The sequence below is a fragment of the Magnolia sinica genome, chromosome 3, assembly GCF_029962835.1.
Source record: "Magnolia sinica isolate HGM2019 chromosome 3, MsV1, whole genome shotgun sequence".
In the NCBI taxonomy this organism is placed as follows: domain Eukaryota; kingdom Viridiplantae; phylum Streptophyta; class Magnoliopsida; order Magnoliales; family Magnoliaceae; genus Magnolia; species Magnolia sinica.
The window spans coordinates 90,465,487-90,486,500 of NC_080575.1; the positions used below are offsets into that span (position 1 = coordinate 90,465,487).

Sequence of the window (21,014 nt, forward strand, 5' to 3'; positions counted from 1 at the left end):
CTAAACATGCAATGCATTCCCCTATAAAAAAACCTAAGTTTTGATACCAAGTTTGATGCAGGACATGGAAATTAAATATGATATGCAAGATTTCAGACTTTAGATCACACTAATTTAGAAACATTCACAAAAATTCCACATCCCACATAAAGTCAAGCATTCAACAAGGGGGATCTACAAGGGTCCAAGCCTACACATGCTAGGGCTGGATCAATTAAAATTATAAACCAAACAATGATCAAAGGAGAGTAAATTCATCCATACATGCAAAAGATTATTTCCCCAATCCAAGGGATTCACATGTTTCAATTCGGGAAACCCTAGGGTTGAAAAAGGGGAATAGAACTTGGGATTTAGGATAATCTAGGGTTAGGGTTAGGGAAATAGGGTGAGAAAGGAGTGAAATAGACGAACCCAAGGTGATTCACACATGTGGACAACGACTGGGTCCAGACGCACGTGTGTGGGGCCCACGAATCTGAAATCGGCTAACTTGGGTCTGGTCGGCCAGGGGAGGTCCACCTTCACACCAAATTTTGGGACGATCGGATTTCCGGTTTGTGCACGGTGCTCCGCCAAAGTTTCAGCCCTCCTGCAGGGCTTGATTCTGCAAATCTGCTATAGAGTAAGGATTAGCTGCAAAAATAGATGGATTTGGAGATGGGATGGTTGTAGGAGATGGTGAATATTGAGGGTAGGAGGTGAGGGCGATTTGAGATGGATGTGACTTTACACTACGATAGTTAGCCTTTCAAAGAAGGGAGGGTTTTGCACCCAATTGGATTCCCACAACTCAGAGAATTAGAGAGGTAGGAAAACACAATTTTATTCATAATCTTCAATGAGAAAAAACCTTCAAGGGGTTGCCTATTTATAAGAAAACCTCATACCCCAAAAGCCTCGCCATGTGCGCACACGATTACTTAGAGATGAAGTAACAAAAATAACAACTAATCAAAGCAATCTAAATCGTTCATGATGTTCCTAATAATGATAATAAGCAAAACTCAAAAGTCCCTAAATCATCTAGGGTAGTGGGCCACGATCATGAGATCCAATGGTGGGATCCACATGATGATCGGGTCCACTCCAAGGAACCAAAACACAGTCCTCTAACTAGGAGGCCCTCCCTGGATGTCGTCATCGATGCAGATCGATGGTGGGGCCCTCCTCCTTGCGTACGTGCGTAGGGGGGCGTGCGTGTGCGCGAGATGTCCCCATCAAATGGTCAATGGTCCTTCCCGACGAAAAATCAAGACCCATGAAAAGGGAAGACTTTAGAAACATTGAAATACAAGTGGGGCCCACATATACAAAATATCGTGTGTTAAGATTGTTTTGTTTAAGGGGGAATGATGTCATGCAGCTGAGAAGCATTAATGTGGATGAGAGTATTTAGGTAAAGCATCTAACAGGAATTAGCAAGAGAATTAGGGGAAGGAGTTGTAATTGGAAGGGAGTTTAGGAAAATAAGCAAGATATCATGTATCTTTTTCTTTACGAAAGCAGTCCATCGTAACTAGAAGCCTAACTTGAGGAAAAATAGAAGGGCTCCAAGGCATGAGTTTAGAGGCATTTTAAGGCTTGCCATTGGTTAATTTGTGGGTCCCATGTGAACTCTATTTGAGTGTTGCTTGGCTTGTTTTTTTAGTTTTCATTAGTAGTGTTATACGGAGTGATATCATATCATATCTGTGGCTAAGATTTAAAGTAGTCTCAGGATTTGTTTCAATGTATTATTAGTGTTGAGATTAGTCAAAATCAATGGCCGAGATGAGAGTTTAGTTTTAGGTTTAGTGAGAGTCATATACAACGGCTGTTTTACAGATTTATGGGGATATTTATGTTTGACAATTGAGGAAATAGAATACAACTTTTGATGAAGTAGGAAGAGTTGTGCAATCTGAAGTTTGATTGCGGCTTAGGGATTAGAATACTAAAATTAATGAACCTATCTCTCTTGAGCAAATGGCTATGGAGGTTTGGGGAGGAAAACAGTTATCTCTAGCATTGTGTGGTTGTTTGAAAATATGGTATCGAGGAGGGTGGGTGGTTGCTGAGGCTTCAGCCAGGTATAGGGCATCCGGAGCTTGGAAAGCAATATTTAATGTGGTGAGTTTTCATCAAAAAGGAGATTGCATTCAAGGTCAGGGATGGCTTGGGAATCATGAAGGGACATTTGGTGCAGAGACAGGCCTCTTTCCATAGTGTTTCCTTTGCTCTTGAGGATAGCGGAAGAGGAGAATGGCGTCATTTCTAGGCTAGTTGTCGCAAATGAGGGGGGTAATGTTGTTTGGTGTCCTCGGGTTGGAAGAAGTCTTGATGATGAAGAGATTGATGAGGTGTCGAACCTTATGTTCCTCATCCAAGGATTGAATATGAATTTGGAGGAACTGGATAGGTGGATGTGGAAGGCGGATAGATTCTTTGTCAAGTCTTTTTATCCGGGGATGGGTGGGTTTCGTGGTCATTTGTCGTATGATCCTTCTAGCTCCATCTGGAGGTTCAAAGGGCCTCCTTTTGTCTTGGCTTTCTGTTGGCTTGTGGCTAAAAACAAGATGCTTACGTTGGACAACCTAAGGAAAGAGGTCTTGTCATAGTCAATAGCAGCTGATGTGCTTTCATGAGGTTGTTAATTTACCACCTTTTTGTGCATTGTTCGTTTTCCATATGGTCTGGAAGAAAGTCCTTCCCTAGTTCAAGGAAGAGTGGATGATGCCCCACTTTGTGGGGGAACTGATCTATGCTTGGTTTGGGGTGTGTATTGAGTGTAAATAAAGGAAAGAGCTGTGGCACTTATTTCTGCCTACTGCTTTGGGTTGTTGTTTTTTGGGCAAAATAATGGGATCGGAAATCACCCGAATGCAATTTTCCTTAAGGCGAAGCATATGTTAGGGGATTAGGGCTGTCAATATATTTGGGCAAAGGAGGGGTCTCTTGTAATCTTGGTGGACTGGTGGGTCTATGGACAACTCCTTGTCATCCTTTTTTTGCAATAATATTTGTTACCCTTCATTAGAGCTGGGCAGAATCCGACCCGATCTGAACCGAACCAAAGGCCTGGATCGGTGCGGATCGAATAGGACCACCCAGATTCGATCGTACATCGGATCGAGTTCGGATCGTGGTCAATCCGGACTGATCCGATCCGAAATCCGAACAAACCCTAACCCCTCTTTCTCGACCGGAAGGAGGCGCCGCACCCACCCATCTCTCCTCCTTTCTCTCCCTCTCTCTCATGATTTCCCTCCTCTCCTTCCTCCTCTCCTCCTTTCTCTCCCGATTTCCCACATCTCCTTCTTTCTCTCCCTCTCTCTCCATCGACTCAACTCGATCCGACTCGGTTCGGTTTCCCAGATCGAGTCAGACTCGATTCAGGTCAGGCCAGCAAGGATTCGGATCGGATCGAGTTAGCCCTGCTGGACTCGGTCCCGGATCAGATTGAGTTTGGGTCAGGTTCTTGAAAAATTGGATCGAGTCGAGTTGGACCCAATCCGGTCCGACTCGACTCGATGCCCAGCTCTACCCTTCATAAAGAAAAGAAAGAAAAAGAAAACAACATTGTCTTTCTTGTTATATGGAGGATTGGAGTCCTCGTGTATTCAAATTCGAGAACATGTGGTTGGATTCCCTGTCTTTTTTCCGGTCAAGTCAAGGAATGGTGGGGCCTTTTTATTATTATTATTATTTATAAATATGGAAGAGCTGGGAGGAATCTTAGTAACAAGCCTACACTCCTAAGATAAAAAAGCTTAGAAGATGGGACAAGGTGGTGTTTAGGGACAACAAGGTTGGAAAAGAAGCAATTCTTAGTGAGATAGCGACTCTGGATAGGGAAGCGGAGATGAGGGATGCCTCCTTGGAAGAAAGGGCTAGAGTGGATGAGTTAAAATCAGAAATGGAAAGTATTCTGCGTATGTAGGAAACATTCTAGAGACAGATCAACGGCTAAATGGATCATGAAAGGTAGGTAGGTGACAGAAATACCATGTACTTCCATAAGATCGTTATTGCTCGCACAAGAGCTAATACAATTTCGACAATTACAATAGAGGGGAGGCTCGTAGATGGCCAATATGACATCATCAAGGCCATCGTTGACTCTGTCGAGCAGCTGTATATGGAGGAAATTGTCAATAGACCTGTGTTGGATGGCCTTAGGTTAGATTAGATATCGGCGGCACAGGTAAAGGTGCTAGAAGATCCATTCTCAAAGAAGGAAGCTGAACATGCAGTTTTTAGCATGAAGGGTGACAAGGCCCTTGGACCAGACGGTTTCACGATGTTGTTTCTCACAGGTGTTGAGACAATGTAAAGTGGGACGTGATGGCAATGCTTTCCACTCAACTGTAAAGATATGCCATGTTATGAGTGCAAGGACTATCACATTCATCCCGAAGAATGCTGATGCTGAAGAGATTAAGGACTAGCATCTGATTAGTTTGGCGGGAAGTTGCTACAAGATTCTAGCCAATGTGGTAGTGGGGAGAACGATGAAGGTGTTGAGTCAGATTATTTCACCCATTCAGTGTGTTCTTTCCTACTAGATTTATCGCTGATGGACCGTTTATGGCACATGAGGTGATCGGGGATCATCAGAAATTAGGTGGGAATGGATTCATGTTTAAAACAGATGTGGAAAAGCCTTATGATAGGGTTAATTGGAACTTTATTGATTACATGATGGATTGGCTAGGGTTCGATACAAGATGGTGACATGGGATCCAAATCCAACCCTGCATTCTGACACCGTATTTTTTGATAATCCTTAATGGCTTCCCATTTGGCTTCTTCAAGGGGGAACGTGGAATCAGGCAAGGCGCTCCTCTTTCCCCTCTGATTTTCATGATTGCAACCGAGGCGCGTAATAGGATTTTCAAGGAGCGAAGGATTATAGAATCATAAAAAGAATGCTGATTGGCAGGTCTAGAATTGTGTGCTTACATCTCCAATATGCAGATGACACTATTCTTTTTAGTGTGGGAGGGAATGAAGAAGCCGCGGGATTTAAATTTGTGGTAAGATGTTTCAAGATAATAGAGCTGAAAACAAATATTAGCAAAAGTGCGATCTTTGGTGTTACATGGGCAACGAAGCGATATGCAAGATAGCAGAGTTCATTGGTTGAAAATTAGAACACCTCCTGATAAAGCTCATAGGAATGCCTTTAGGCATTGTAAAGCCCTCAGTTGCAATGTGGGATACCGTAATAGAGAGATGTGTCACCAAACTCAAGGTGTTGAAATCCCTCCCGATAAAGCTCCTAGGAATGCATTTAAGCGTTGGAAAGCCCTCAGTTGCAGCGTGGGATATTGCAATAGAAAGACACCAAAACTTGTGGCATGGAAAGTTGCCATCACTGGGAGGAAGGATCACTTTGATTAAGGCCGTGCTTTCTAATTCCCCATTATACATGATTTCTATGTTTCACTTCGTCGACATTAGAGAGAATGGGAAAGAAAAAGTAATTGGGAAAAAAATTGGAATTGAATTATCAGTAAGGGAAGGGCTGGGAAATTTCATTCATAGAGCCCCCAGCCCATTGAGGGTATTGAAGTGTTTTGGAGTCTCTTCAAAAGAGATTCTATGAAATAATCGGGATGGCAGGAGGCATATGAACCAATCCATCAAGGTGGTCTTGGCCCTTGGGGTAATTCCAATTTGGGAAATCAACCAGGCCTTACTTGCTAACTGGTGGAGACGCATCCCTGCTGTTGATATCAATTCTTGTAAGCAAGTATGGGATGCAGGAGATCAGGTGGGATGCTAGGAATGGGAATCAGTAGAGAGGATTGATGTTTAAGCTATTTCTAAAATGTATAATCTCTTTGTCCAAAACTCCAGATTTAGAGTTTGTAATGGGTTGAAGGTGCATTTTCGGGAAGACAAGTTGCGTGATATTTCTCTTGCAGATAGGTTTCAGCCATTGTTTTGAATACGGACTGCCTGCAAAGTAGTATAGAGCCCTTTGTTCAGATGAAGGTTGCAAAATGAGGAAATTCAGATGTTCGCATCAACGATGGAAAAGTCAGTGAAGTGTTTGTGGCCGGCACTGGTGAAGATGAGAGGATTAGGCGCCCAGAAACAAGCAGTTGCTTCTCTCTGGCATCTTTCAGAAAGGTTTCGAGGATCGGGGATCGGTCAAATGGTTGTCCATGGTTTGGGATGGGAACACTCTGATGAAAGTGAATGCATTAGTGTAGCTAATTTGTCTCGATAAGGTCCTGACAGTGGATCATCGAATTAGAGGCACTATGATCCCAAATAGGTGTGTATTGTGCGAGGCAAGTGGCATGGATGTCACTCATTTGTTTATCCACCATTCTTTTGCTCATAGGCTGTGGAACGCAGTAATGGCCAAATTTGGGAATCAATGGGTTATTGCTTGTGGCGCAGAATAATTAGTAGCAATTTGGAAATTTGCACCTTTGGGGACAATTGGTAAGGTAGTATGGATTATGGTCCTAAAAGCGCTGTTATGGTGTGTGGGGGGTGAAAGAAACACTAGGATCTTCCAAGGTTCAGAGAAATCTGTGGCAATGATTTTTGGCTCAATCACATCCCTTGTGATTAGCTGGAGCAGTCAAAGTGCAGCGATGGCAAAGATTCCAGCAGTGTGGTTGTTGTCATACTGGGGCAAGATCATTGGAAGTGGATGGCTCCCAAAAAAGAGCATAGTATTTCGGAAGTCTCCACTGAATGGGTGATCAAGTTGAATGTTGATGGTTGTTCTCTAGGAAACCCGGGACCCATAGGGGTTGGGGGAACATTCAGGAATAGCGATGTGGAAGTGCCGCTGGAGTTCTCTGGGGCAACAGGTTTTGGGGATTCTTCATTTGCTGAAGTTGCGTCCAATGTGGTCTCAGAATGGCTGCGTGATCTCAGAATTGCAGAGATGCGAGATTTTGTGTCTCTCATTGTGGAGGGCGACTCAAAAAATGCAATTGTGTGGACTAAGGAGGGTCATGGTCCATGGAGGTTGACCAACATGCTAGAAGAAATTCAGGAAATTGCTGCAAGGATGAAATTTGGTTTTGCCATGTCCACCAATCTGCAAATGATAGGGCGGACACTTTGGCCAAAGAATGGTCTTGCTAGGATTATTTTTGGATTCAACTGGGGGGTAGTTGATTTGTTTGGGTTTGAGGCTTCTGATTTTTTTGTTTCCGAGTGTGCAAGCTGTTTTTTAGGGCCTCGTATATTGTGTAGTTTTGGGTTTGTTTTGTTTATTTTGGCTTTTCTTCTTATCTAACAAAATTCCCAACTATATTAAAAATAACCATTGTCTCTTTGAGAAAGAATCATGTGGTTTACTTCTCCTTCTTTTCTCGTTACAACTTGATTACATCTGCGGTATATCAATTTACATGTTTTTCTATGATCCAATGATGCAAATTGGAATGCAGGGTTCTCTATTGAATCAACTTGCTATTGCCAATGAGAGCTTGGGTGGGGGAACCGTAGTAGTGATGGCTGAGAGAGATAAAGAAGAAATGGAACTCGACATTGCCAAAATGGAATTCGACTTCAAGGGAACACCTGTCATATGCAGAAGTGGATGCCCTTTAATTCTAGCGGACCTGAAAAAGGTTTGCCAGTTTGCTTTGCTATTGTATTAATTCTCTGTCATATTTTGTGAATATTGCAGTATTGTCCCCCTGTGCACCAATTCTCACGCGAACTCGTGAGAACTTTTTTAGAACTCATCACACATGATGTGGGCCCAAAATCTGAACCGTCCATGTGATGCAACACCCCATTAAATCCCCAGGGGCCTGACTTTTACCCATATCCAAAACTTTGGTGGGCCATGGCAAAAGAGAGACAAATCAAGGGAGGAAACTGTTTCCTTTTTTTCATGGCCCACCAAAGTTTTGGATCAGAGTGAAAGTCGGGCCTCAGGGGTTTCATTGGGTGCTGCATCACATGGATGGTTCAGATGTTGGGCCCACATCACGTGTGATGAGTTCCGAAAAAGTTCTCACGAGTTCTAGTGAGAACGGGTCCGCAGGTGAGCATTCCTCTCTCTCTCTCTCTCTCTCTCTCTCTCTCTATATATATATATATATATATATGTCAAGGTTAAATATATTCACTGCATTTTTTTGCTTGCCTGCTGGTGAAAACTGATATGATTACGCTCTGTTTTTTTTTTTTTTGGTCTTTCTGCAATAAATGCTATATATGGACATAAGTACCAGCCACAACTCCAAACCTGATGGTCCCTATGTTATGTTATGTTAAATTATAATGATTTCTCTAGGCTTCTTCGGTATTATAACTGCATGGAATTTCCATAGGTATCTGTCTCCAAGGCCCGAGCAGTGATTGTCCTGGCTGAAGATGGAAATGCTGACCAGGTCTCTTTCAGTCAGAATCAATAAATTTCATGTAAATATTAGATATGCCACTGATTTTCTCTTATTTCCATTGTGATTTGGCACAGAGTGATGCACGTGCACTGAGAACTGTTTTAGGCTTAACTGGAGTCAAAGAAGGTCTGAGAGGACACATAGTGGTGGAATTGAGTGATCTCGATAATGAAGTTCTAGTTAAACTTGTTGGGGGAGATCTTGTTGAAACTGTTGTTGCTCATGATGTAATTGGTCGCTTGATGATTCAGTGTGCCCGTCAGCCAGGCCTTGCACAGGTTATTTCAGATCATGAATGACTTGGCAATTTTATTTTATTTTTTCTAGATGAGCAGCAATCTTTGCCTCAGTCATGGTTCTCACTTATTTTTCTAGCTAAAATTTTCATTGGTTTACTCAAATAATTGAAGTGGAATATCCATGTGTTATGTGTGTTAATGACAATGCTGATGCTTGGGATTTGACAATCAGATCTAGTGAAATATGGTAGGAGATGCAATATTTTTTGTGTTGAAAAATGTGTTTCTTTTACCCGTTACACAAAGGATGGCATTTTACAAAGTTTTGTTCCACTTGTGTTTTGGCCGCATTCTTCTAGAGTGTGGAAACGGACCAGCAGTTAATGTGATGATTCATCTTCCTCCTGTAGGTAGTATGAACTCTAGAAATTAAGACCTACTTAGATGCTCATATCAAGAACACAATTACAATCACATAGAACCTCACAAAAAGTAGCAGTCAGAGCCAGTGGGTCTTATAGAATCAACTCACCAGCGTGAAACCAATGGAAGGATCAAATGGGAAACCCCAGATGACTAAATTGCCTGGATAAAGAATCAACAAAACAACTAAGCAATTTGGCTGATATGCCTCCCAAATCAACTCCTGGAGATCTAATCAATACCCTCCAGTGTAGCTTGGAAGCAAGGTCATTAATTAGGATTTCCCTCCAGTGTAGCTTGGAAGGAAGGTGATTAATTAGGATTTCTTGAGAAACTAGTGTCATGTTTTCTCCAGTGTTTTAATATAAGGAAGTGTAAGGCAAGTTGTCTAGACCTCCTAAGAAGTGAGAACTAAGCCTCTCTGTGTGCCTTCTGGATTTGATTTTTTTATTTCAAAATAAATAAGGCCAAAGTAAAAAAAATAAGAGAAGTATGAAGAAAAGTGAGAAATTCATAGAAATCATTTAGAACAATACAAGTACGAACATAACAAATGCCAATAACTATTGGTTGCAATAACATAAGCATGTACAGTGTATACAGTGAGTGGACCAGGAGTACTCTAGTACATATAATTTATAATAGTTAAATAGAGTTATAATAGTTAACCATTAGAAACAAAACTAGAACACTATAAGGTTCATTGATGCATCACATAAAAAAGAGGCACACAGTTACATTGCATCAAGTCATGAAATTTGAATTAATAGTTAGCTCTATGTTTTGTATGCATTCTCAGATTTACCTGGCATCATTGTTCTTGAAAAGGCAAAAAAGAAAAAAAGAAAAAAAAAAAACATGCATGTATTCCATCTCAAATTTGGTCGATATCATTCTTCTCATAAGCCAGAAGAAGAAGTAATTGTACTCAACCTTAATTTCACATCAGTCTTTTTAAAAAGTGAAAATAACGCAGGGGCATTTTCATACTGGGCTCGAGTGGGGTGACCTGTGGGATGTGGGGGCACACTCGAGGTGGGCGGCCCATGTGAGGCAGATGGCTCGTGTGAGGCAGGCCCCACCCGTGTGATGCAGAACCCATGTGATGTGAGGCCCACAAGAGGGTTCGACAGAGGACCTAACCCATGGGATGTGAAGCCTGGGCTATGAGATAAATGGATTGATTCCCACTCTCTATCAATTCGAGCTTTTAGAACAAGTGGTTAGTTGTCTTGCATCAATGTGGTATCAGAGCAGGAGGTCTTGTGTTTGAGACTCCTCACCGGGGGTGATTAATGCATGGGAATTTTCACGCTGGGCTCGAGTGGGGTGGCCTGTGGGATGTGGGGGCACACTCGGGGTGGGCGGCCGAGGACCTAACCCATGGGATGTGGGGCCTGAGCTATGAGATAAAGGGATTGATTTGCCACACTCTATCAGTTTGAGCTTTTAGAGCAAGTTGTTAGTTGTCCTGCGTCAGAAAAGGCCAATATTCATTTGAAAAAAAGAAAGAGAAACAACCAACTTATCCAACTTTTAGAAAAAAATTATTAAAATAAAATAAAATTGAAAGCTCATGCAATTTCTTTAAGCAGATAAATGAAAAAAGGAAGTGAGGAAAAAACAACATGGAATCCACATGGATTTTCTTTTTGAAAAAAAGGACAAAAAGTGCAAGAACATGAGAAAAAATTATGTACAAACTCACATGGAAACACAGTGCCGCTTGAGAAAGAGAGAGGGAGGGGGTTGCTATATCAGTATTTTAAATTGCTATGCTATGTAGCGTGTAGCTTACGCTACGTAGCGTAGCTTAGCCTTAACGCTACATAGCTCATGAAAATAGCTTAAGTCATGTCATACGTGTAGCTAGTGTTTGAATTATCTCCAATATTATCTTTATCTCTAGCTCATCGATATCGATAACACTAGCAGCGATACCGATAATGCTGGTAGTATTAGAAATTTCAGGTATTAGCAATGTATCGCTAAATATCGCCGAAGTTGAAAATATTGGTGATCAACTATGTAAATTCTAGGTGTCGCTTGAATTGTCAATGCATCAATATCCCCAATGTATCGCCACTATTTTCGATTATGTAAATTCTAGGAAATGCTTGTATCATAAGTGTATTGACGATATTTCAATAATATTGCCAACGTATTGATATCATCAAAATTTTGTTTATTAGAAAAAAAAATTATTTCATTTTTTTTTTTTTTTCATGGGCACATGGTTGTATGTAGTGTTCAATTTGTCATTTATAATATTGATAATGTCTCAATATTATCGATATCGCAACATGCGTGATATTGAGACTTTAATCTTTCGTTTCCTTTCCAATTGTTGATGATTTCTTGGTGAAATATCATGTGTTGTTGATATTTTGCAATATCGATAGATGTTTGGATGGTTAAATAGGCCGGATGGGATGGTTGGACTGATTTCTTACAACAACACATGCTTTTAAGGCCCCATTAAATGGAAACTTGTTATATATGCATTCTTTTTGCAATTTTTTTATTTTTAAATATGTAAATATGTACATTTTAAAACCTCTTGAAGTTTCACTGAAAATTCCACCGTTTTCCCAATGTTTCCCCACATTTCCGGTTATCAGCAATATTTTCGGCCATATCAATATTGTTTCCGTATCCTTGGCTAGCGATACTTCGAACACTGCGTGTAGCTTAAGCTACATGATTTGCATATGCTACATACTAAGAGTATGCAACATGCTATCTAGCTCACATTACAAAGTTCACTATGACATTAAAATCAATTTATGTTTTCAATAAAAAAAATTTGAAAGATACTGAGCTTTATTAAAGGCCATAAGGGCAGCAGAAACAAACACAAAAACACAGCAAAACAAATAGAGAAATTACAAAGGGGGTATGCCTTGGGGAGTTTTTGCTATACCTTGCATCGTGGTGTCCTCTTAAAGTGCCTTTTTAAATGCTGGTTTTATCTTTTATTACTTGGAAGAATTGGGGTTCTGTTGTAACTGCAAGGAAGAATTTTGCCTATAGTTATCTTATATGTCTGGGTCCTTTTTGTCAAATCCATTTTAAAAATTCAATTCAATTAATTAAAAAAAAAATCAATTGAATTTATTTGCACTATACTTATCACCGAATCAATGGTTCTCATCTCTTGAGCACCTTAGACTCTATTCTAAGTTCCTAATACTTAACAGCTTTTCTTTTTTAAAGTCAATGTCTAAATACAAATAATCTGATATAATGAATAAATAGTGGAAGTAAACATTTATTTGGAATACATTTAGAGGTTCTGCCTCTTTATTTTTATGTTTGTCATTTGTAAATATATTATATATGTAATTATTGTTTTGGAGCTTTCCTATACATTTTTAGTGCTTTAGATCATCATTTAGGGCATGGTTACTGTGCGTTTATGTTGGATTATTTATGAATATTTCTTCGCCTTAATGATATTGAGTTGTGACAGATATGGGAAGACATTCTTGGGTTTGAAAAAAGTGAGTTCTACATCAAAAGATGGCCGCAATTGGATGGAATGCGATTTCAAGATGTTTTAATCAGCTTTCCTGATGCCATTCCCTGTGGAATTAAGGTAGCATCTAGCAGAGGAAAGATCATTTTGAATCCTGACGATTCCTATGTTCTACAAGAGGGGGATGAAGTTCTTGTTATTGCAGAGGATGATGATTCCTACTCTCCGACAACCCTGCCAATGGTGCTTTCCTTTTCTTTAGATTGTCAATAATGCTCTTGAGACATTTATGTGAGCTTAGTTCATTCTTGTGTGTGATATATTTGTCATCTCATTAGCCTTCAGGGTGGATCCAAAGAAATTTTCAGTGAAAAATTGTGCAAGAGTACTGATGAGTCTATTCTAGCATATGTGTTGCCTGATATTTTTTTGCTTGCCGTACATACACCATATGGGTGATCTACCACTATAAACCGCCCTTGAAAGGGCATGATAGAGCTTATTCTTAAATTATCTTCTTTTATTTTTCGACTGTACTTAGTTTATTGCGAACTCTCACAGAGTTGTTTGTTCTATGGGGAATTTTTCATTTGTATTGTGCTTATTTCTTTCACGTCACATTTTTCTCCGAAGATTACTTACGCAGCATCATCATCATGACATCACTGAATGATTCACCCTAATTGTTCTTCAAGTGCTTATACACACATTTATGCTTTTCTGCGGAAGTTTATTTACCATTCATTCCATATTATTTTAACTTTCATATGTTCACTCAAATTTTATTGCTAAAAGCTCTCTGAATACATATAAGCTTATCACATTTGATTGGAATGTTTTGCACACAAACAACCAATTTCTTATTTAAAGAGATTATGCTTGAGAATGTCGGTAATTCTCCTAAATTGTAATCTGATTGGGAATCCTCTTCAGATAGTATGCATGTTGAATAACCAGATCACTGTTACTGACAAATAATTCTTGATGGAATCTGTACATTTAAGCCCAGAACTAGCTCCTGTTAATCTTTAGGTCATGCTTGTAAGGACAGGAAGAAATCCCTGTTTGACTTTAACACTGAGGAACCTTTTAATCCCGGTTCATGATGCCTTAGTAAAGGAAACAAGAGAGGCTGACTGACGTCCTCAACTTATAGTTCATGATGGAATGTTTTAACTTCATCTGTAAGAGTGGTTGAACTTTGAGGTCTAGCTCAAAATCGTACAAACAAACATATCAAGAAAAATGGTACGTCACAAGGACCAATCAAGATTTACATATTTGATATTTCTAACATACTTTTAAGATAAATCCTCCTTTAGTCACAGAAATCTTTAATCTTCTTGTATCTTTCTTGCTGCAGAAATGGTTTGTAGATGGCCTATGTAAACATCAAAAGTAGTCCAGCAGTTAGGGGCTTTGAACCTTGCCAGGCTAATCCTTTTGTTATGCGTGTTCTCATACAGTATTCTAATGAGAATCCTCAAGTCCTAGAGATATGTTTAGGTATTGTCAAGGTGAGTGATATCAAGATGTCTTTTTTCTTAAGATGAAAAAAATTATTTAAGGAAAAAGCAAGAGAAAAACAAGGGCAGCGATGGCCACTCCATGAAGTGACCCTCTTGTCATGCCCCAAAGGTCAAACAAGGAAAATAGTTGTCAGACAAACCACCTAAGCTAGCACAGTTGTTGCCAGACAAACTGCCAATGCTAAGCAAGTCAAGTTCTTTCTGGACATGCTCTAGTAGTTGGCTGCAGGGAATAACAGGGATTTGTGTACCACCAATAGATCAATACATTTTTACCAAACACCACTCAAATGCCAACACAACGTGCCAAAGTACCTCCTTTGAAAAGAAACATTTTTGGTTTGGTTCATCTCATCCTGCCATTTGTTTTCCCTCATGTTAGACATTTTTGTTAATTATTCATTTATATAAATTATACATCTCGTATATTTGGATCTTGTTAATAATCACTTTTCTTTTATTGTCAGAACTATATATGATTGTCTTAAGACGGACAAAAAAAATGTCAGAACTATTGTCTCAAGAATGTTTTAAAAAAATGGTTGTCTTAAGTATGTTGGTCTAAACTCTAAAATATGCCTAAGAGATCTTTTACATATCTTACAGAGATAAGAAAAAATTAGGCAGCTTGGGTTATACACTTAAAAAGAAATTGATTTTGTCATTTGCACATGTCAGGGTGATTCCTACCATGAAGTTTAATGTGAAGAGAGTACAACACATACAACTTACAAAAATACAATCAATTTGATCGTTCAGGTCAAAGAAGCATCATTCATAGACATTGCTCGGTCCACCAGAAAGCCACAGAAGATTCTATTTTGTGGATGGAGACGAGACATTGATGATATGATTGTGGTAAGTTCTTTCTTTTGAAGCCCCTAATTCCTTCTTTTCTTTTCCTCGATGGTGCAGGTTTGGAGAGGATTTCTACCCAAAGATTTTATTGTTCCGAAGTCTCCAGAAAGGATACTTTTTTGTGGTTGGCGGCGAGATATGGAAGATATGATTATGGTAACATTATGAGGAATCTATGATGACTTGTGCACCTATTACTTGTTTCAATGTGGTTTTGATGTATATACAATGTGGCAGAAGCCATCTCAGAAAAAAAAAACCCGAGAGTTCCATGTACTTGCAAAAGGAGGGAATTCCCTTCGGGCCTGTTTGCTTTTCAAATTACAAGGTAAAAATGTGGTAAAGTAGTCATCATTATTTACATTTGTAATTACCGCTCTTGTCCCAAAGCTGATGTTGACAAGTGTGGTGTTTTGATGCAAAACAATGGCGGGAAAGGATTTTGGGCACAAAAACTGTGGGGCCCACCGTGATGTATATGTCATATCCATGCCGTCCATCCGTTCCGCCAGCTCATTTTAGGGCATGAGCCCAAAAATGAGGCAGATCCAAAGCACAAGTGAACCACACCACAATAAATAGTGGGTATTGAACGCCTACCATTGTTAACTTCTTGGGGGCCACATGAGTTTTGGATCAAGCTGATTTTTATGTTTTCCCTTTATCCATCTCTATATGACCTTATGAACAGGTTGGATGACAAATAATCATCAGTCTGTGCCCTACGAAGGTTTTAGCTTTCAACAGTTAAGGTCCGTCAAGACCACTGTTTCATGTGGTGTGGTTCACTTGTGCTTCGGATTTGCCTCATTTTTTGATATCCTGCCCTCATATGAGCTAATGGAACGGATGGATGGCATGGATATGACATATTCATCATGGTGGGCCCTGCAGTTTTTGCGCATGTTGAAACACATGGAATTTACATGAGATTTACATGGTTTTTGAGACAGCAAATCCTCCTTCGTCCAAACAATGTTGAGAAGTAATAACAGCCCATTTGCAGGCATTTACCATGTAATTGGAAAAATCAAACAGGCCCTTCGTGGAAATATATTTTTTTTCTTCAGAAGGTGGAATGTATTATTTTAAAAGGACAACAATCTTGTCTCCTTGCTAATGAACTTGAATTGGGTGCCAAACTGCCAGGTAAGTGTAATGAAAAGCATCAATTCACATTAGAATTAATTGTACTGTTATTATTCTGCTTTATTCATTACACACCATATAATTTTACTAATATCTTTTTAGTGCCCAGTTATTCTAATTTCAAAGGTTCAGCTAATCATTGTATGTTGTTGTAAATTAATGAAGTACTGAGACAAACAACTGCTCCCCAAACTGGTGATGTCGTATATATGCATGGTTGGAGTACTTGGTTAACAGAGCCGTATTCTTGTGCTTCTCAACTGCCAGGGCTGACCTTCTCCCATGAGGTGTTCATTGTAGGGTTGTGGGCTGTTCTTAGCCTCTCCTGAACGCATTTTTTTATTTTAGTGTTGTTCTTCGTGTCATATTGTAGTCTAGTTTGTGCCTCATATCTTTTCAGTGTCATCTGTCACCTTAGAAATCAAAGCTTCTGCTAATACGATAAGGTTGTTTTGAATAATCATTGGGATTATAGTGGACTGTGTATTACCGTATTGTAGTTCACCCTTTGGTCTTCTCTCACAAGCATTACTTTTTTTTGTTCAAAGGATGAACTGTAACATATTAAAAAGGAGCAAGCTCCAGAAACAGAAACAAAGAAAGCACAAAAGCAAAACAAAAACAGAAAAGCAAAAAACATAGACTATACAACTCAAGGACCACAAAGAGAAATGAGAGACTGGAAATGGCAAATCAGCCCGCGACAACGGGAATGGAGGATCTGTCTAAGAGATTTAGACAGAGTGACTAGTATCGGATGTCCCTACTGATGCAGTTCTCCATGGCAAAGGTGGAAGAAGAACGATGCAGTTCACCACCGAGCATTCCTTTATTCTCTTGCTATCAAAAGCAACCTTTTTACCCACATCCTTATCCTTCAATACGAGGGAACTAAAGGCTTCTGATTGCTTTCTGTTACACTATATTGACCCATGTTACCTAGATTGTCAACTCCCTCCATTTTCTGTTCCGAACTACACAGTCCGAATTGCTATCTTTGACAACCAGAAACTATGGTTGACACTCCTTGTTGGTTAATTTTTAATTTAAATTTATATCCAGAATGTCGTCTATATATGCTTCGATTTATGTCATGTTACGTCACAGTGATAGTTTTTCTTCAAGATTAACAACAATTCAAGTAATTCATCATAGTAAAATACATGGGTTCCAATATGTCTCGCATTCCATACTGCGAATGGTATCAGTTATGCACAAGTAACCTACATGAATGTATGCCTTTAAACCAAAACTTATAAACTAGCATAGTGAGTGTAGCACAACACGCAAAGTTGCCACCATATAATGGAATAATTCATAAACCCAGCATGCTCCGCATCCCATAACTATGGAGAGAATGACGGCGTGTCCGACGTTACTGTGGATTTATGTGAACACTCCTAGATGACACTACACATGGATTTGTAAATTAACGTGACAAAATTTGTTCGTGGAGTGACTAATTGCGACATCCAAATCACCAGAGTGATGTACCACAATAACGCGAATTACGTACATTAAAGTGTGATACCATTGCCGCTCCAAGGAATTACGTGCCGAGCAAGAGGATCACTACACAGAACGCATTACGTACACGATGTATAAACAAGCCACTAAGCTTTGAGGCTCTAAAAACATCACATGCATCAATAACGAATTAAATCAAACCATGAGAGTTTTGAAATCCAAAGACACATGCCCAAGCAATAAGTGAAATAAGAAGAGTAACAAAAGGCTAACTTAATGCAATAAAACAAAGGAAGAGTATCATAAGCTAACTCAATACATAGAGCGGAGACACGCATCGCTCTCGAAGTCCGCGAAGGGTGGTTTGGATCCATTATTCCTCACAAGTTCATCAAAAGTCCAGTATGTTTTCATGGAAAAATCAATAAAATAAACCCCAACAAGGTAGAAAGTAATCTAAATACATTAGAGTACATCGAAAAACACAACAATGCAATTTCGGATCAGACGGGTCAACCCGATAGGTCCAAAATGTCCAAAAGTGGGTCTCGTTGTGCTAAAGTTTAAAATATGAAATTTAAATCAAATTATTATAACAAAAAACCCTTAAGTTTTGCTGACCTAAACATCCGGCCCAAAAGATGCGTAAACTACGAGCACGTAGTTTTGCAGAATAAGTGTAGTTTTGTGATCCATACTACAAAATCTGTCCAACATGATTAATATCATATATTAAACATAATTCCCACATAAACAAACGATTCATAACAGATCAACAACTTAATAGCATGGAAATTGCAATAACAATCAAGTCATATGACAAAAATAAGAGAAACTATGCATAAATTAATCTTAAATTGAAGTAAGCTTAAAGGAATCCCTCACCTTAAATCATGGGTCTCCTTAGGGCTGATCCAAAGGGAAATTTAAAGATCTAAAACAAAAATTCAGGTTTACACGGTTTTTATTACACGTGTACGGTGTAGATCGAAACTAGAGTTTCGATTGAGCATTTTAGAAACTAGAAAATTAAAATTTTCTCCACATCACCTAAATCTAGGGCTGACATGACATGACATACCTTTAATGGAGGATGATGAGGAAAAATAAGAAAACTCCTTTTGGAAGAGCTGGGAACACCCACACCCTTCTCTCTCTCTCTCTCTCTAAAACATAATAAGTGGGTTGGACATATGGCCCTTCCCTCTTATAGAGGAAGGCTAATGTGTTCCCTTTGCACGGTGGAATGTGGGAGTAAGCGTGTCCCACTTGTTGTATTCGGGATCCAAAACATTCATGAAACTAGGTTTCATGATCCTTCTCCAATGCGTATTTTTGTGTAACCATCGGACCATCCTAGTTCCACTTTCCAACCAAGGGTTATCCACCCTTTGATGTAGTTGGCGCACCTAGGTTGTAGTTCACTTAGATTTTTGATATTCTTGCTAGTTTCAACGAAGTGGTGCTAGTGTACGAAGTGGATTTGACACTATGAAAAGGGGGGGGGGGGGGGCTTCAGTGGCTGACCATCCACTTGGATTGTCTCAACTCTCGCATGCCCAAGGGCTGGTTTGCGCATCAGCCCCCTTTTGGGCTCGAGGCGGAACTCGATTTCAGTCTCGTTCGTGTTAGTGTTTCCACCATCCAATGCATTGTCTTGCATAGTTTCGACGAATGGCAACTAAAGATGTAATTTTCACGATGGATGGATACTTATGATGTGTTTTAGATCATTCATGAGATGTACTGTCCATTCTCAATAATCTGGTCCCAAAATTTGTACAAACTCGTAGTCGGACGATTGCGTGAATTTTCATCGTGAACGGACGGTGGGAAATGGTCCAACTTGACGTCCCACTCCAAGTTACTTAGACCGTAAGCTAACTAGTTTTAAAAAGATTAGGAAACTTTTAATTAGGTGGATTTCGAACTAAACCGAAGTGCTCTCCTAGATTTCCATGATTGGCCCGTGAATGGTGCGATCCAAGACCTTCATTAAATCAAGTCCATTGCCTCGAGTCTAGGAAAAATAAATTTATGATCATGGGACACTAAATGAAGGGTTTAGGGGCTGATTTGTTAGTTTGGGTATTTCCACGATGATTTAAGTGGTGGAGGTTTGATTTGTACCGTTAAATTGTGCCCAATAGCTTAGGTTTAAAATTTGGGTTCTATCGGATCCTCGGAAGTGGTCCGTTTAATCATTCTAGGTATAGGTTAATGTGAACAGTTATAATTCTTGGGTCACTTTGGAAATCACATTTATACCTCTCCAGTTGTAATTCCAACGGTGGGTTAAGGGTTTATCAACGTGGCAAAGAGAATAGTCGGTTTACCTTTGGGCCCACATTTCCCGATCAACGGCTACGATGAGTCGATATACTAGATCTCCATGATCTAGTGCCCCATTTAAGATTTTGTTTTTATGGAATTGTTCCTTTAGATATTCTACGCTAATACCATCATTTACTTCGGAATAGATTATCATTGTTTGGTTAGAAAATGTGATGGGTACATAAGGGCATTTTTGTAATTTTTGTAATTTATGCGCATATTCGAAAGATAACTTATTTTGATTGGATTCTATGTTTTGAGCAACTTTCATAAAAGACGTTCCTCTTAATTCCTAACAACAAAGGGTATATAGGCCATCTTTCATAATGACAGAAGTTAAAAGATCCTATAATGCATTTGAGTGAAAAATTTCTACATAATAATCTGGACATTTCCAAACCCGAGTATGGGAAATTCAAGTTATTACAGTTTGGATCTCATGGAATGTACAAAGTATAATGCTATACAGTATGATCCATCTCAGCCCCTTTAAAGTTATTGTAAATCCCGGTTTTTGTCGTTCACTTTTGTAGAGATTCTACCTATATTCGAGTTGTCTGAATCTCCTATCTGAGTCAAACTAAACTAGGCAGGTCTTATTTCTAGTCCTTTTTTCTTTGCAGGGATTAACTCTAGCCATGAAACCCCTCTTCTTGAACCCAATTTTCAACTAAAAAACCCTACAAAACCCCCAAATCTACCCTATAAATGATAACAGGTGTGGAACCCAGCCTTGCCAATAGTGGGGCCCAGCCCCCACCCCCCTTTTATTTTGCATTTTCAGGGGGCGGAAATTGGATTTCTGCTCCTTTGTTCATGTTTGTGGATGTTTCTGATTCGTGGAAGTTTGATTCCACAAGTTTGGTACCCTTTTCTTTTGCGATTTCCCTGCAATTTTGAGCCATTTGACCCTTTTACTTATCCTAGGCGGCATTTTTATGCCTTAATGACACCCCTTATTATACGCAATGTACACAAAAACCTACAATCCTCTCTCTTCTTCTCTACCCTTCTTCCACCTTCAACCCATCTCCTGCAAGGAAAACCCCTGCTAAAATAGAGTGAAAAAAAGAGAGAAGTGTTTGGTAGAGAATGGCAAAAGGATTCAAGAATTCTTGAATCTTCCCTACAAGCAATGTAGGGTAAGGACCATTGAGAGTGCCTC

General features: G+C 39.5%; 1 protein-coding gene across 6 annotated transcripts in view; it reads left to right on the top strand.

Annotated features, from left to right (window-relative positions):
• Positions 1-21,014, top strand: part of LOC131240206 (probable ion channel CASTOR) — an 86,984-nt gene that overhangs the window by 18,599 nt on the left and 47,371 nt on the right. For 4 of the 6 annotated variants that reach the window (XM_058238321.1, XM_058238319.1, XM_058238317.1 and 1 more), the window contains 5 exons: positions 7,407-7,589; positions 8,301-8,360; positions 8,447-8,650; positions 12,507-12,755; positions 14,957-15,055. In XM_058238321.1, coding sequence (XP_058094304.1) covers positions 7,407-7,589; positions 8,301-8,360; positions 8,447-8,650; positions 12,507-12,755; positions 14,957-15,055 — 795 coding nt within the window. Of the gene's footprint in view, positions 1-7,406; positions 7,590-8,300; positions 8,361-8,446; positions 8,651-12,506; positions 12,756-14,800; positions 14,900-14,956; positions 15,056-21,014 lie in introns of all 6 variants that reach the window. The other 2 variants (XM_058238318.1, XM_058238320.1) reach the window with 2 other exon arrangements.